The sequence below is a fragment of the Eucyclogobius newberryi genome, unplaced genomic scaffold (genome assembly GCF_026437365.1).
Source record: "Eucyclogobius newberryi isolate DKJ021-1_F unplaced genomic scaffold, fEucNew1.0.hap1 SCAF_2, whole genome shotgun sequence".
Classification (NCBI taxonomy): Eukaryota; Metazoa; Chordata; class Actinopteri; order Gobiiformes; family Gobiidae; genus Eucyclogobius; species Eucyclogobius newberryi.
Genome location: NW_027315834.1, coordinates 19,104,448 through 19,120,468, shown reverse-complemented (window position 1 = coordinate 19,120,468; position 16,021 = coordinate 19,104,448). Strand labels below are relative to the sequence as shown.

Below are 16,021 nucleotides of genomic sequence, written 5' to 3'. Positions count from 1 at the left end.
ATCTTAATGCCTGATTTGATCAGACTTTCAAAATGGCTGGGAAGGCCCATGGGTGAGAGTGGAGATGAGAAGGAGAATGATGAATCTTTAGTGGGAGTAGATGTTGCAGGGGGAACCCAGGGCTGGTGTGAAGGCAGGGGCGATGACAGGGATGTTGTTGGGCTTGTCACAGATGGGTCCAAGGCCTTTGAAGATTGTTCCTTTGCTGGAGGCGGTGGAGGTGAATGTGGAGCAGCTGGAGCTGAATCCTTTGCTGGTGGTGGTGGAGCAGCTGCTGATGAATCCTTTGGTGGAGGCTGAGGTTGTGGTGCTTTTGATGTTGAAACATTGGCTCGGTCTCTGGCTGATGGAGCAGGAATTCTTCTCTCATTCCTCTCTTCTCTAACTATCTGCTCAGGACCCTGTCCAGGCCCAGTCCACTGCCTCAGAGCGTGGAGCAGGTTCTCTGTCAGCACCCTCACTCCACCTCTGCATAGGTGGGGGCCATTTCTCTTAAACAGGTCCTCTCGTTTCCAGAATAGATAGAAGTTCTCAATGTAGTGTAGTCCTCTCGGGGAACACTCTTTGGACAGCCATGTGTTCAGCTGAAGAAGCCGGCTAAACTTGTTTATCCTCCTGTCGATGTTTGGAAGAGGTCCACTTATGAATGTTTTGATTTCCTTCTTTTTTCAAAACTTCAGTCTGTTCCCGCCGCATGTCCACTGCACCCACGTGCACAATCAGCTGTTTAGCTCCTCCATGCTTAGCCATAATATTTGGAAGGAGTGACGTTATCTCAGAAACAGTGGCGCTTGGAAAAGAATGTGTGTTTATCTTTTCATGCGTCACGTGACTTATCGCGCCGTCCCCAACTAAAACAATCTGCATGACCTTGGCTCCTGGCACAGATCCTCCTCGCTGTATTTTGGCCACGTCATCTTTCCTTTTTTCATTTAATTCCATCTCTGAAAATGGTAAAAATCTGTTGGTGAGCTGTATTTTAGGTGACTTCACGTTATCTTTGTATCGTTTAGGCTTTGCTCCAAGTTTGTTCCAAGAAACAGCCTGGTCTTTCTGGTTTTTAGACAGTTTTGGAAACGACACAGAGTCACTGCAGTTTAGGTTGAAAGTAGCAGTTTTTCTTGTAAAAAGTGTGCTCTTCTTACCGTCGGTTGACACAGGAATGGTATCGTGAAGAACTTTTTCAGATTCCAAAACAAATATCCGTGTTTTCAGCTCATTAATTTCTTGTTGATATTTCCGACAGCGTTCACAGTCTTTCTCCCTTCTTCTCCCGGACATGTCGCTGGCGTCAGATATGTCGTTAAAACTGGAAAAAATTTCTTAAAATCCTTGGTTTACTTGAAAAAGTCTAAAGCAAAAATGTTTGGAAGACAAAAACTGATTAAAAAGCAAAATAAATAAGGAAAGCAGCGATAGCAAAAAAGCGTGTGCACTCTTCGGAAGCAGGATAGGAGACGGTATGAATATTGCACAGGTGTGCCTTAGGCTGGCCACAACAAGAGGCCACTCTTGATACGTTTTGCTTTATTGTGAGGGTCTGGGGGTCATAAAACCAGTCAGTATCTGGTGTGACCACCAAAATGGCCGCCGAAGTTGCTGGTAATGGGCCGGAACTGGATCCAGGGCATCCTAAACATGCTCAATGGATGACCAGTGTGGTCAGCCTAAGGCACACCTGTGCAATATTCATACCATCTCATCAGCATCTTGATAAGCCACACCCGTAAGGTGGGATTGTTTATTAATGTTAATTGCTCAGTAAGACAGATTTTGATGTCTTTTGTGTTTTATAGGAAATATTTCAATATTTTTGAGTTCAGTTCATGAAAATGTTTTGTTTATTTCTTTGCTTAGTGTACATAGGACGAGTAACTATTAACCTTAAATCATGTAAACACATCTGCAGTTCTGATCCGTCTCAGCTCGATGTTAAACAAAATGCTAGAATGTTGTGATGTTGCGTTTGGAAGGTTCAAATGTTATTTCATACCTGGAGTTTTTTTGAGTGCAATTAGCCGTCCTTCCAGCAGATATGTAGCTTTGTAGACCTCACTGAACTGACCACGACCAATCTTCTTTTCAATACGAAGGTTTGTAAGAATGCAACAATATGTGGGGCTTTGCACATTTTTCTGTGGATTATAAAATTACATTTTAGTAATATAACACACCAATGTACACAAGTTAATTTATTATATCAATGGGGGAAAAGTTATGTACCATTCAATAAGATATACAAATGTCTCACCTGGTTTACTGTTGTCTAAAGTGGCCTCATTCTGACATTCTTCCATGGTAGAATCATCTCTAAGCAAGTTTCACTGTTTCAACATAGTAAGAGAAAATAATGTGGTAAGAGTTCCTGATGTCTCTACATTATGCCGCATAAACAGACATTGTCTAAAGCACCAGCATCATTTCCAATATCATATGCAATACATCATTTTCTCTGCTTTCTGCCTGAGAGAAAACAGTAATGTTCTTGTGACCTGTTCAGTCATTCCAATGTGATTTTTGCATAGAAACTTTATTTGCAGTCGTTTTATTAAGGGTATTCAATCCAAGAATCGTCCTAAAAGTTGCTCCCAACATGTTTATTATTCAGCAACCCCCTGGGCACTACCTGTGGCACATTTACTTTAACCTACTCAGCTCCACCGCGAGCTTTTAACATTTTAGCAATGCCAATTGGGCAGGCTCCGTACACATCAGGCTGGCCTTAGGTCAGTTAAAGATACTGTGCTCTGTGGCACTGTTTGTTCACGCTGCATCACATGGTCAAGAAAATGTTATTCACCTCAAATTTAATCAAATACTTTTAAACTAATCTAAAATTACATTGCTGTGTTTTTATACCTCATTGAATGAATTTGATGCACTCTAGAAACATGTAGTCCTGGTGATATTCATTGACCACCTTCTTCTCAATAAAGTGTTGTGGCTCCAGGGTTGGATGATCTAAAAATATTAGATGTATTATCAGTTGCCACAATAGGTATTTTCGTCATTTAATTGGATACATCTATTATGTTTTTTTGTTATTACCCATAAACTGGGAGCTCCCCCATATAAAAGGCAGAAACTGAAAATCATCCAGGCCCCAAACTCCTTGACTCCCAGCCGGCTCCATTCTGTAGGTTTTCTGCAGCTTTCTCATAACCTGCAAATACCTCCAAAACACACCATAAAAATGTGTTACTCAATTTATACAAAGTATTTATAAAATTACTTTACAGAAAGTATTTCTAATTAATAACGGCACATGTCAAAAAAATGTAGTTACGGTATAGTCCTCACCTGTCAAAAACCTTAAAAACCATAGCTAGTCGATCCTCTACTTGAAGTGCTCCAACTTTACAAAGGCAGCAAAGAAATTCTGTAAAAGATTCTTCATGACCTGAATAACAACATTTGAAAAAAAAAATCATACAAAGGTTTTGTTTGTTTTAATCTATTTTCATTACATTACAATAAAACATACTTTATGTAATTAGCAATGGAGCCAACAAAACAGCAGACTGTCAGAGCAGATAGGCAGCATTAAAGCGCCTTCTAGTGGCCAAACTCAAAAGTGCTTACATTGTATAGCAGTAAAACAAAGACATAGGACAAAGAAAGGATGACCTGCTCCATAGTCTATTCTGGTTTGGTTCCCGACAGACTCTTTCAAGTAAACAGCTACTTCTGGGGCTGCAGTCTGTTTGTCAGCAGAAAGCACAGAAGCAACCAGCGCCTCTGCATTCTGAAATAAATACGTTTATAGAACCTAGTTACTAGAGCTGGTACATTTAGCTGATAGCGTAAAAGTTAGTATTCTTCTAATCACCTTGTCTAGTTTGGCATACCAGATCCTGAAGGCTTGATTACCAAATCTCGATGGTCGATCGACAGGAGGAGTTTCATCAATCATCAAGCTTTTCCACGGTCTGACATACGAAATATGACAATGACAAGCTAATTAGACCACACAAAACATGATTACCATGAGGACTGAACGATCAATCAACTAATAGTGACTAGTCGACTCTAAAAAATAAGTAATTGTAAATATTCAATATACATATTCAATGATTGTATAAATTGAATTGAATATATATAAATATTATTGTTCATAATATACAATTTAAGGATTAGAGATGAGAAAGTAACCTGCACAAAGTAACCTGAAGCACAGTCTCATTTTAAATGTATTATACACCATTTGACGTGACCATCATCATTCCTTTGGTGTTTAAAGCTAACTGGAGGCACTGCTCTGTCTGAAGCTCTGTAACTCAAGTTAGACTTTAATCTCAGCTTTGCTTTCCAACCATAAAGAATCGACTTAGTCCGTTTCAAATTACATCGCAATCAAAAGCAAGCAAGCATTAGATAATTGTTTTTTAGTTAAATCACAGTCACCTAAACGGGACCATGAATGCTTGCATTGATCACAGGCTCCTGAAAATGTACTGTGTAAATCCATTTCGTATTTGTCTTCAGTTTTCAGACCATTTATAGACTTTTCTGTTTGTGTTTGATAATCTGTGCATTGTGTCACCATGGTAACGGTGGAACTATCCTCCATAGAGATACATACAGCTCAGCCCAGAGTGAAGTCTCTGCAAAATATCAATATTGTCTAGTCCCACCCCTAAATTAAAGCCTAAAATCCAAAAATAAAGTATTTGAATATGCAACTTACCGGTGATATTTTATAATCACATGTGAGTTTTTTCCCCTTCACACCTTCATTCAAGGTTAAAACAAAGCCGATGTAGTCAGCATATGCCTGAAAAAGAATCATAATAATACGTGAACACGCTGGATCAAAGCTATGGCCTGATTTCCATCTATTGTCTGCATTCACATTAATTCATAGTCCATCAGAGAACATGGACACTGGAGCCAAAAGGAGTGAAGTGTCTTGCACAAGGACACGACGACAGTGAGTAAAACAGGAATCGATCAAAGAGTTTGTTCTTAATGTTCTGCCTAATAAAATAAGGCTTAAAGTTGGTATGTTAGAACCTGCCAGAGGCACACTGCAAATTCAGTCCCCCAGTAATGCTGACCCGCCTCTGACCGTCTTCCACTGGACTGCGTTTGACAACTTTTACCAAAATGACTCCTCTCGGCGACACAAACCAATACCAACGATCAAAATTGTGTAAATCACCACCTAAGTCACGCCCACATGACCTTCCCATGATGATTCACGCCATATAAAAAGAGGAGAAAGTTGTCTAAAGAACAAAGTCTAAAATCTGAGACATACCGCTACAGTGGGAGGTGGTAATGTAACACTTGGATACCAATTTCCATAAAACATCAAAGAAGAAGAAAGTTCAGATATATGACTCTTTTATCTCCTTAATTAATACATTTATAATTTGGAATGTCAACATTTAATGAAACCTCTTCAATAACCTTTTGACATATCAGAAAATAATATGATGTGGTTAGATGCATGACCCAGTAACACTGACTGGCTCCGTGGTGGATGTACACACAGGTGACAGCAGCAGTACTGACCATTGGCCAGCAGAGGTCAGCAGTCACAGCTTTTTGGCTGAAAATGTGAAGACACTTTTGCTTCATTTTGACACTCTTAAAACCTGAATATCTCCCTTGTTTTTTGGGATAATTTAATTATTCCAATATGATTACAATCTGGTTGCCATGATCTTTTTGATGATGTTAATCAATTGTAAATCTTGTACCTAACCCTAACCCTAACCCTTGGAGTACAGCAGTCTCGAAACACAATATGAGGATGTTTAATATTCTTTCAGATTTCAATGGATCCATGGGAAGACTGGTGTGTGGCATAGTTTTAAGCTAACGGGATCCATATAAATAATCAAATAAACTTCAATATTAGATCAATGTTGTAGTTTGAAGTTTATATTTACCCCTGCTCATCAGCCATCATATCACTGGTACCTAAAGAGGGGAAGGACCGACTTGACTGTGCCTCATATGGACCAATCTCAATTCTGGACATGAATTATCCTACACTTCAATTATGTCCAAACGAGTAGAACAAATACTCCCTAATCTAATTCACAATGATCCAATAAGATTGATTAAGAAACGACAAACATAATACATCATAAGATCATTTGACTCTGCTAGCTGGCCTTATTCATTTAAAGTTGTTGTTGTTGTTGTTGTTTTATGGCGGTTGGCATCCAAGTGTTGCAATACCGCCAGACTTTATTCCTCAGACTTTGTCGTAGTCCTCACACTGTCGTAGTCCGTAAAAGAACTCCTTCCATTGCTTTGGTGTTACAAAGCCCATGAGGTCTTTGTGACTAGAATAGTTGTTGTTGTTTCAGACAGCAACTGGGGCTTGGATGCCAAGTGAAGTAGTCTCCGGTCTGGAGAGACGGGAGATGGCGGAGGAGAGTGGATCGGTGGTCGAAGACGTTCTGGACGGCGTGGAGGAGCAGCCTTTTCTGGCTGCACGTGCCCGGAAACGTAAAAAGTCCCTTAGCTCGTCCGAGGGTTCTGGGAATGAGCAGCAGGATGAGGCTGAAGCTATTGATATCCGGAGTGAGAGCAGAGACTGTAAGGTGATCATAAAGCTTGCACAGGATAGTGCATCCTTTAAGGAGTGGAATTCAGTGGCATTGTCAAAGAGCCTAACTGTAGCTGTGGGAGTGATCAAGAGTGCGAGTGTCCTTAGAGATGGCTCGCTGCTGGTCGTGTGCAAGGACGCGGCTCAGCAACGGAAGGCGATTGGAACTAAACGTCTGGGTGGAAAGGACATTCTTGTGTCTGATGCTGAAAGAAACACGGTCAGAGGAGTTATCGTAGGTGTCCCTACGGCGACGTCTGTGGATGAAGTTAAGGAGAATTTGACTGGAGCTACAGTGGTGGACGCTAGGCGGTTGAAGGTGACCCGGTATGGGGTTAGATGTGACAGCTTGTCGGTAATGGTAACGCTTGAAGGGAGGTGCCTGCCTAGTAAGGTGTTCATTGGGTTCATGTGCCATGACGTTAGGCCATATGTTCCACCGCCCCTGCGTTGCTTTAAGTGCCAGCACTTTGGGCATATTGCAGCGGTCTGTAGAGGGAGGCAAAGATGTGGTAAATGTGCAGGAGATCACGAGTATGGGAAGTGTGACGTGGGAGCAAAACTGAAGTGCTGTAACTGTGGGGAAGAACATAGCTCTGCCTATGGGGGATGCAGGTTTAGCAAAAGAGCTGCTGAGGTGCATAAAATAAAGGTCTCTCAAGGTATATCCTATGCAGATGCAGTCAAGAAAGTTTCAAGTAACGAGTTTAGAGTAAATACAGAGAGAGGAGCCAGCGCTGCTCCCAGCCAGGGCGAAATGAGAAAGGCCAGCGTGGCTCCCAAGAAGTGTGAAGGTTTCAAGAGTGGAGGTCCCAAGTGTGCAGGTTCCAGAATTAATGAGAATACCCTGGTTGTGGATAGAGAGGATTTTGTACTCTTTATGGTGGATGTTGTAAACTGTGCTGCTCAGACTCAAAGCAGAACTGAGAGGATCAGGATCATTGCTAAAGCTGCAGGGAGATTCCTTGGAACAAAGGAGCTTGATTGGGCAGATATAGAAAACAGGCTAAAGGCGCTAAATGGGAGTCGGAGTGATGGGGGTCTGCTTTTGGGGAGTCAGAGTGATCAGAGTGACGAGATGGGGGTGGGGGTGGTCTCCTGTCCTCGTCCAGTCTCGTAGACGCACGGCTACCAAGCAGCGACATCAGTGGAAATATTGGGGCCTATAGAATGAAGCCTAAAGAATAAAGCTGTACGGTGGAAGCACCGAACGTCAAAGAAGGAGAGGAAGATGAAGAAGGGTCTCCCTGGAATAAAGCCGGTTGGTCTCTGAAACAACAACAACTATTCTAGTCACAAAGACATATCATGACCTCATGGGCTTTGTAACACCAAAGCAATGGAAGGAGTACTTTTACGGACTACGACAGAGTCTGAGGACAAAGCACTGGTTGCATGAGGTAATGCAACAATTGGATGCCAACCGCCATAAAACAACAACTACAACAACGGCTTTCTCCCTCAATTCTTTCTCTCAGCACTTGGATGCCAGCCGCTGTGGAACATCAAAGAAGAATTAAGTCTGGCGGTAAAGCAACACTTGGATAAAAAAAAAACAACAACAACAAGGAAAGCAACTGCAACAACAACTAAAGAAGAATAAAGTCTAAAGTCTAAAACTATAGTGAGTGGCGGTTATATAACACTTGGATACAGACCGCCATAAAATACCATAGAAGAAGAAAAGACCATAATATTCCAGGAAACATACTTAATTCAAGATGGCGTCACGTTTTGAAAACTGTAAAAGGTCAGTAATTTCTTTATAATTGAATAAAACGCCACACCGTTATAATATGTTGGATTTTGCATAATCTAAGTGTCAGTATTTATTATAAAGATTATTTTCTGAAGATGCTAACATTGAGACATCAATGGCTAACATATAATGACTCAGTTGTAGAAAAAGGTTCAGTTGTAGTCATCTGGACTCTGTTTTAGAAAAAACAAGATGTTTCGAGTCTCATCCAAGAGTCGTTGTCAATTTGCGAATTTAGGGCTTACGGGTGGTAAGCCCTGCCAACCGGGCGGGCCCTTCTGAAGTAAAAGAGAAAATTGTTTGTGTCAACAGAAACTTACCCTCTTTGTTTTCTATCGGGCTAGCCTCATGTTTACTATCAGTCCTTTAATGGGCTATTAGTCTTCCTTTTGTTTTGTTTGTGTGTCCCTGGCTCACTCTTTCTTTTTCTGAGCACCTGTTTAGCATCCGAATGCCCTGGACGTCTACTTCTCCAGGGGTTCAAAATTCCATTATAAACCACAGGAAGGTTGAATCTTCAACCTCCGTTCCTGTTTAAATAAGGTCTTTCTTTTTTAACAAAAATAGACTCTTTAACTCCTCTTTCAAACCATCTTTTCTCCCTGCTAAAAATCTTCATCTCACTGTCTTCAAACAAGTGATTAGAGGCTTCAAGATGAAGATGCACGGCGCTCTGTGGTCCTGAACTTGTATTTCTTGACTCAGGCAAATTCTTTTAACTTTATACCGCCAAATGGGAATTTTCACTTATCAAGCTGTTGTCATACGCCCAATAGAGCTCTCAGTCAGCAGAGACCTACTGTATACTGTAGGTCCAAGGCCTTTTCTCTCCATTTAAGTGAAGCTGACATCGACAAGGTGAATGATCCTGATGCATATAACCTACTTCACAGATATATTACTGTGTATGGACTGGATATAGGTAGAGGTAATGATGTATAATACATGTTGGAAGGTTCATATTTAATGACAAGCTTAGGGACAGACTAGCAGGCTTCTAAGCACTGCTTCTTCAGAACTACAGCTATAATATAAGGGAGTGTCTGCAGAGCCGCGGCGCGCGGCCGAAACTGCCATGTTATTTTTGTGCTGGCCGCGCGCCGCGGCTCCTGAAACTGCACCGCTATTTGACCGCATTTTAGCGCCGTTTTAGACCGCGCCGGGTTAAGGGTAGGGTAAAAAGTTAGGGTTAGGGTTAAGGTTAGGGTTAAGGTTAAGGTTAGGGTTAGGGTTAGGGTCAGGGTCAGGGTCAGGGTCAGGGTCAAGGTTAAGGTTAAGGTTAAGGTTAAGGTTAAGGTTAAGGTTAGGGTTACGGTTAGCCATGAGGCTATAACGGGCTATAAGGGAAATGCCGCGATCCCTGAAACTGCGCGGCCATTTGACCGCGCCGCGGCTCTCCATAATATAAACTGAAGGTCTTGTTTTGAATTGTTAATTGCATTCTAATGTTAAAACAACAAATATTTTAAGATGCTAAATTCTAGCGTTCATTTAAAGGTTGAATGGATGATTTTTTTGGCCCAAATCTGAGTTTTATTTCCTCGTGGCGTGGACTGCCAATTAGTCCTGCCACGTATCAATCATAAAACGCACCTACCGCTCACCTGCAGCTGCGTGCGGCTCGTCCCCACGTTTCCGCGTGTAAGCGCATTGATCTATCATAATATAGTTCCCTCAGTGTACGGGACAAAATGAAGACGGAGAAAGACAGTTCGAGCTGACTCAGAAGAGACAGAAATCTACGGGAGACGAGAGATGCGATGAGATCCGTCGCGCTAATAAACAAACGCACGTGTGTTGTATCTGTCCGCACAGGGGGAGTGCGCCTGCGCGCTTCTGCCTGAGTTCTCAAATCGCCAAATGAAAGTAATGTTTTTTTTGTATGTATCTAAGATTTCCTTAATAAAATTGCATTTAATCACAATAATTGGACTTGTACAGCTGCGCTAAAGCCACATGTTTATAACTGAACCGAATTAAAAATGTAAACGCATTCAAATCTGCACTGTAAATGTTTTATTATTCTTTAGACCAGTAACCAAGAACTTTTGAGATAGAAACCCCTGTACTAACGATGTAACAAAATCAGGTTTCTTATGGGTTGTGACCAAACATCACTAAAAGATAATGTTTCATTATAAAACTAAATGCTGTGTCATCATTTGTAAATTGTATCTTGAAATAATCTCGTGATCCCTAGTTTGGGAACCGCTGTAGACATTGTTGATGGAATACTCCAGCTCAGCTGCCGTTCTCATTTCCACATCCAAGTGTAATGAGTTTGCATTATTCTTTAATGACAAAGTTCAGGGCATTAAAAATTCTATAAATCCCACAATGCAAAAAATTACCCTAAAACCACCAAGACACTTAGAGCTAACTCACTTTGCACCAGTAACTGACAAAACTGTCCATGAGATCATCACCAGTCTGAGTTCATCTACATGCTGCCTTGATGTGTTACCCACCAGATTTCTAAAGTCTGTGCTGAACAGTTTGTTAGCGCCATTCACTCACATAGTTAACATGTCGCTTCAATCTGGAACATTCCCAATGTCTTTGAAAACTGCGGTCATAAAGCCTCTCCTAAAGAAGAGCAGTCTTGATGCCGCAGTACTGAGTCGTTACCGGCCCATCTCTAATCTGCCATTTTTGGGCAAAGTCCTTGAAAAGGTTGTTTACCAACAGCTGACAGATTTCCTCTTAATAAACAACTCATTTGATGTTTTTCAGTCAGGTTTTAGACCTCATCACAGCACTGAGACTGCTCTTGTCAAGGTGACAAATGACATCCGCCTGAACACTGACACGGGCAAAGCCTCAGTCTTAATTCTGTTAGATCTGAGTGCTGCTTTTGACACTGTCGATCATGGGATCCTCTTACAGAGACTAGAGGACTGGGTGGGCATCACTGGCACTGCCCTAAACTGGTTAAGGTCCTATCTGGAAGACAGGAAGTACTTTGTTGAAATTGGTAGCTGTGTCTCAGACCACATGAACCTGACCTGTGGAGTGCCCCAAGGGTCAGTCCTGGGTCCCCTTCTGTTCAACCTCTACATGCTGCCGTTAGGTCAGTTGATACGCAGTGAAAATGTGTCCTATCACAATCATGCAGACGACACTCAGATCTATGTTTCACTATCGGCAGGTGACTATGGACCAGTAGATTCACTCTGTCACTGCATCCAACAGATCAGTTTGTGGATGCAAAACAACTTTCTCCAGCTGAACTCAGACAAGACTGAAATAATCGTTTTTGGCCCACAGAAACAAAGAGAAAGTGTTAGCGGTCACCTCCAGAGTCTCGCTCTAAAACCTACAAACCAAATTAGAAATCTGGGAGTAATAATGGACTCAGACTTGAACTTTAATAGCCACGTCAAATCAATAACATCAGCAGCTTTTTACCATCTAAAAAACATTGCCAAAATCAAAAATATAGTGTCAAAACCAGATTTAGAGAGACTTATCCATGCGTTTGTCTCCAGTAGATTAGACTACTGTAACGGCCTGCTCACTGGTCTCTCCAAACGAGTTGTAAAACAGCTGCAGTACATCCAGAACGCTGCTGCTCGGGTCCTGACTAGAACCAGGAAGTATGATCACATTAGTCCTGTTCTCAGGTCTCTGCACTGGCTCCCTGTGGCTCAGAGAATAGACTTTAAAGCAGCTCTACTTGTGTACAAGTCTCTCCATGGCCTAGCACCAAAGTACATCTTGGAAATGTTAGTGCCATATGAACCATCTCGGACTCTGAGGACCTCAGGGACCGGCCTCCTGCTGGTGCCCAGAGTCAGGACAAAATATGGGGAATCTGCGTTTCAGTTTTATGCAGCTAAAATCTGGAACAGTCTTCCTGAAGATGTGAGACAGGCTTCTACTCTGACAATGTTCAAATCTAAGCTAAAAACAGTTTTGTTTAGCTGCGCATATGACTGAAAGGATTTTTTCTTTGCACTCTTCTCTTTTGTTTGTGATTTTATTAGTTTAGAAAATCAGTTGGATTGATAATTTTTAATTTAGTTAATTTTATTGTATTTCTGTTTCTGTAATTTCTTTGTGATTTGAATGCATTTTTCCTGCTGTGAAGCACTTTGAATTGCCTTGTGTATGAAATGTGCTCTACAAATAAACTTGCCTTGCCTACTCACTAAAATATGTGGGCTATTTCTTACATAATGTGGTAAATTGTGTTTTTAAGGCCTTTTTTGTATGTCTTGTTTCCAGAAATGGAGAGGCTAGCAAAGTTGTGTGCAGCTTGCCATCCGCTCGCAAGACAGGGACCACCATTTGTGGAGTTGTATTTAAGGTAAGTTACTTGACCACCACAAAGAAACACATCAACTAGTATCCAGGAAGTAGCACTGATATCTTAAACAAGGAAGAGGAATTCCATCCATAGAGAATTACAGACCGGTTAAAATCACGCCCAACAAGCACATTTTTTATTATTGATTTATCAAAATGAAGGTGTTCTCATGACATTTAAATCGTCACCTAATAATAAGATCAATTAGGAGTTGTTTTTTTTCCATCCCAGACAGGAGGGTGATCATTAGGTCCAAAAACCACTGGGCCTGACAAGCCTATGTAACACTGCAGGTTGAGTGCACTCATAAAGAATATGTAATTAGGCTCGAGCCATGGAATGGAATGTTCATTCACGGAGTCTATTGTTCTTCCCCTGGTTTCTTATTCCTATTCTTCATGTTCATACTCGGGCATTTTTGACCCCCTGAACATCGATGAAAAGTCACACAGGAGGACATAGACGCGATCGGCTCAGCCTGAACTTGAATAAAATGGCGCTTGTGAGAACGCCCTTTGCAACAGCGCCACGTAGTTCAAAAAAGAGAAAACATGAAACTCTCATTTTTTGGCCTAGGCACATGAAACTTGGGACAGTGATAGAGCTACCTTTGACGAGTAAAACACACCTGGCAGCATCGCTGTATGTTAACCAGGAAGTCAGCCATGTTGAATCGAAGTGGCGCCGCCACGTTTGACTTTCTTTTTTTAAAAATCATACTTGTCCTAGGTTTTTCATCTGATCGAGCTCAAAACAACACTTTTTTGCCTCTAGAGACATTGAAAATTATTTTTTTTAAATGTACACAAATAAAAAAAAAAAAATGATATTCCTTACGGTCTCCGCGTAACACGCCCTCAACATAAGGCTTAATTTCCTGCTAATGCTAACGCCGCTAATGCGTCTCTGTTGCTAGGTGACGGAGATACAGGGAGGAGGGGGTGCAGCCGGGTCACCGAGGCTCTCTCTCCCTTTCTCCGTGCTCAGGTCTGCGTTCAGTACAATCTTGCAATTTGTCAGGACAAATCGCAAACTACGCAATCATCAACGTGAATTACTGAGCGTCGTTTGGTATGCCGCAAAACGCAGCAGAAAACATGGACGGGCGGGAAGGCGAGAGTCATCATCGCTGCCAGCGTGGCTTTAATTGACAGTTATTCTCATCCATTTTATAAAATTCTATAAAGGATTGTGGAAGGTTTCTGGAAAATCTTTCTTGGCCAGCAGTATGTGTGGAATAGAATATAAATATAGTTGTTTGTCATGTTTACTCTTGAATATGTTGTCTCTTTCTGCAGGGTGGTGTTGTCCTTGGAGCAGACACAAGAGCCACTAAGGGCATAGTGGTGGCAGACAAGAACTGTTCAAAAATCCACTACATCTCCCCCAAAATTTAGTAACATCCATTGTGGCCTTTGCTTTCTAATGCATTAATTCGTTTGGCCTGTAAATTGTAACGCCTTTATCTTCATGTATTTTTTAATGTTTCAGCTGCTGTGGGGCAGTGACAGCGGCTGACACAGAGATGACCACTCAGCTCATCTCCTCTAACCTCGAGCTCCACGCACTCTCCTCCGAGAGACGGCCTAAAGTGGTCACAGCCAATCGCATGCTCCAGCAGATGCTCTTCAGGTAGTCTACCACTACCAGACTGAATAACATGGTGCATAATGTATCAACAACAACACAATTTAAACTATTTGAAAGATTCCACCTATGCCAGGCTTCAAGTTTGAATTCTGACTACGACAATTCACTGAATGTCCCCCCTCTCTCATCCCCCATTTCATTCTGTCCTTTCCTGTCTAATAAAGCCCACGGGCCAAAACATCTTTAGAAATTAATTAGATGATTGAAATGATGCATAGCTACATTTTGATGAAGCTTGTGAAGTGTAATCTAACAAAACAGAAAACATAATTTTTTTCCAATTGCGGTCTGCTGTGTTTTAGCTATCAGGGCTACATTGACCCTGCTCTGGTTTTGGGTGGGGTTGACTGCAATGGTCCACATCTCTACACCATTTGTCTTCATGGCTCCTCAGACAAACTGCCCTATGTCACCATGGGTATCTATATCTTCATTCAATTTACACTTGTATTATTTTGGTCTAATGGCTTCTTCTGTTTTTCATTTTAGGGTCGGGATCTCTTGCTGCTATGGCAGTGTTTGAGGACCGCTATAAGCCTGACATGGAGGTACTTTTCTTTGCATTTTGTACAGCAAGAATACACATATTTAAGAGCACAGATTGTAAACTTGGGACTTTTTTACAGGAGGAGGAAGCCAAACAACTGGTGCGTGATGCTATTGCCGCTGGAATCACCAATGATCTGGGCTCCGGCAGAAATGTGGATCTTTGTGTGATCACTGAGGACAAACCTCATAATGAGGTCAACCAGAGAAGTGTGAGGTATGGACAAGTGCCTGCTTATTTGTGAAGTTATTAAATGCTATTCAGAATGTATAGTCAACATGTTATACTAATTTAACTGTGAGATAAGTGCTTGGCCTAGCGAGTGACTTCTTGTCTTGTTGATCGTTTTGTACTAAGAGTAAATGAGCTTGATGCCATGCAGCAGTGAGTACAGGAAAACATTTCGGTAGTGTTCTTGTAGTTTAACAGTTTCCCGACTTCAGATTTGGTGTGTTGTGAGCATTAACCCCTGTGTTTGTATTGAATTGTTTCAATATGTAACATTTTGTAAATGTGTCCCTCGTGTAGGACTGGAAAGTATAGATACAAAAGAGGTACAACCGGTGTGTTGACCACAGTTGTGCAGCTGTTCGAACCAGAGATGGTTGAAGAGACCATTCAAACCATGGACACCTCCTAAACAGTTGTTTGGCAAAGATTGTTCTTCTAAAAACCTGTTAAGATACATTTTGTGTTTCAATAAAAGTGTTCAATTGTTCAAAACTTGTCTTCATAAATGTTGCGTTTTTGTGTTTTCATAGGCACCTCTACATCCGAATAGACTTCATGTTTGTCATTTAACTTTGTGTTACAAAGAAAGACATTGCTCCACAAAAATATTATTTCATATGCCATTGGAAACTACAATCTTGTAAGAAAAGGCAAATTGAGGCTAATTCAAAATAAGTTCAGTAAGTGCTTGATAAAACGTACAAGAGTAGAGATTATCAACATGACTTGACAGAAGAAACTAAAGTATTTCACAGCCTCTTGTTAATGAGGCGCGTTCACAGTGACTGAAGTCTATGCAGGTATAGATAAATGTAGACTCAAATCAAGCATCACAACACTGCATTTGACCATTTTCATTGAGGAACATAACTATGATATACTGTACATTTAAGTGATACACCATCCTGTAAATCCTGTGTGTTCAGTGTCTTAGATCATTTCTGCATTACAATGAATATC

General features: G+C 41.3%; 1 protein-coding gene and 1 pseudogene across 1 annotated transcript; one reads left to right on the top strand and one right to left on the bottom strand.

Moving 5' to 3' along the window:
* Window positions 1–2,814: 2,814 nt before the first annotated feature.
* The window catches only part of LOC140367559 (serine/threonine-protein phosphatase 2A activator-like), a 39,291-nt pseudogene continuing 26,084 nt past the window's right edge, over window positions 2,815–16,021 (bottom strand).
* Window positions 8,287–15,086, top strand: LOC140368234 (proteasome subunit beta type-7-like). The gene is made up of 7 exons (XM_072455197.1): window positions 8,287–8,315; window positions 12,552–12,633; window positions 13,932–14,029; window positions 14,125–14,265; window positions 14,586–14,701; window positions 14,773–14,831; window positions 14,910–15,086. Exons 1-7 carry the CDS (start codon window positions 8,287–8,289, stop codon window positions 15,072–15,074), a joined length of 690 nt encoding a protein of 229 aa, XP_072311298.1. The 3' UTR covers window positions 15,075–15,086.

What these genes read in the sequence shown, in the direction of transcription:
- LOC140368234 (XM_072455197.1), top strand. Translation starts at nt 8,287, where the DNA reads ATGGCGTCACGTTTTGAAAACTGTAAAAG. An exon ending in TTTGTGGAGTTGTATTTAAG is followed by an intron (nt 12,634 to 13,931) that starts GTAAGTTACTTG and finishes CTCTTTCTGCAG; the next exon opens with GGTGGTGTTGTCCTTGGAGC. An exon ending in GCTATAAGCCTGACATGGAG is followed by an intron (nt 14,832 to 14,909) that starts GTACTTTTCTTT and finishes ACTTTTTTACAG; the next exon opens with GAGGAGGAAGCCAAACAACT.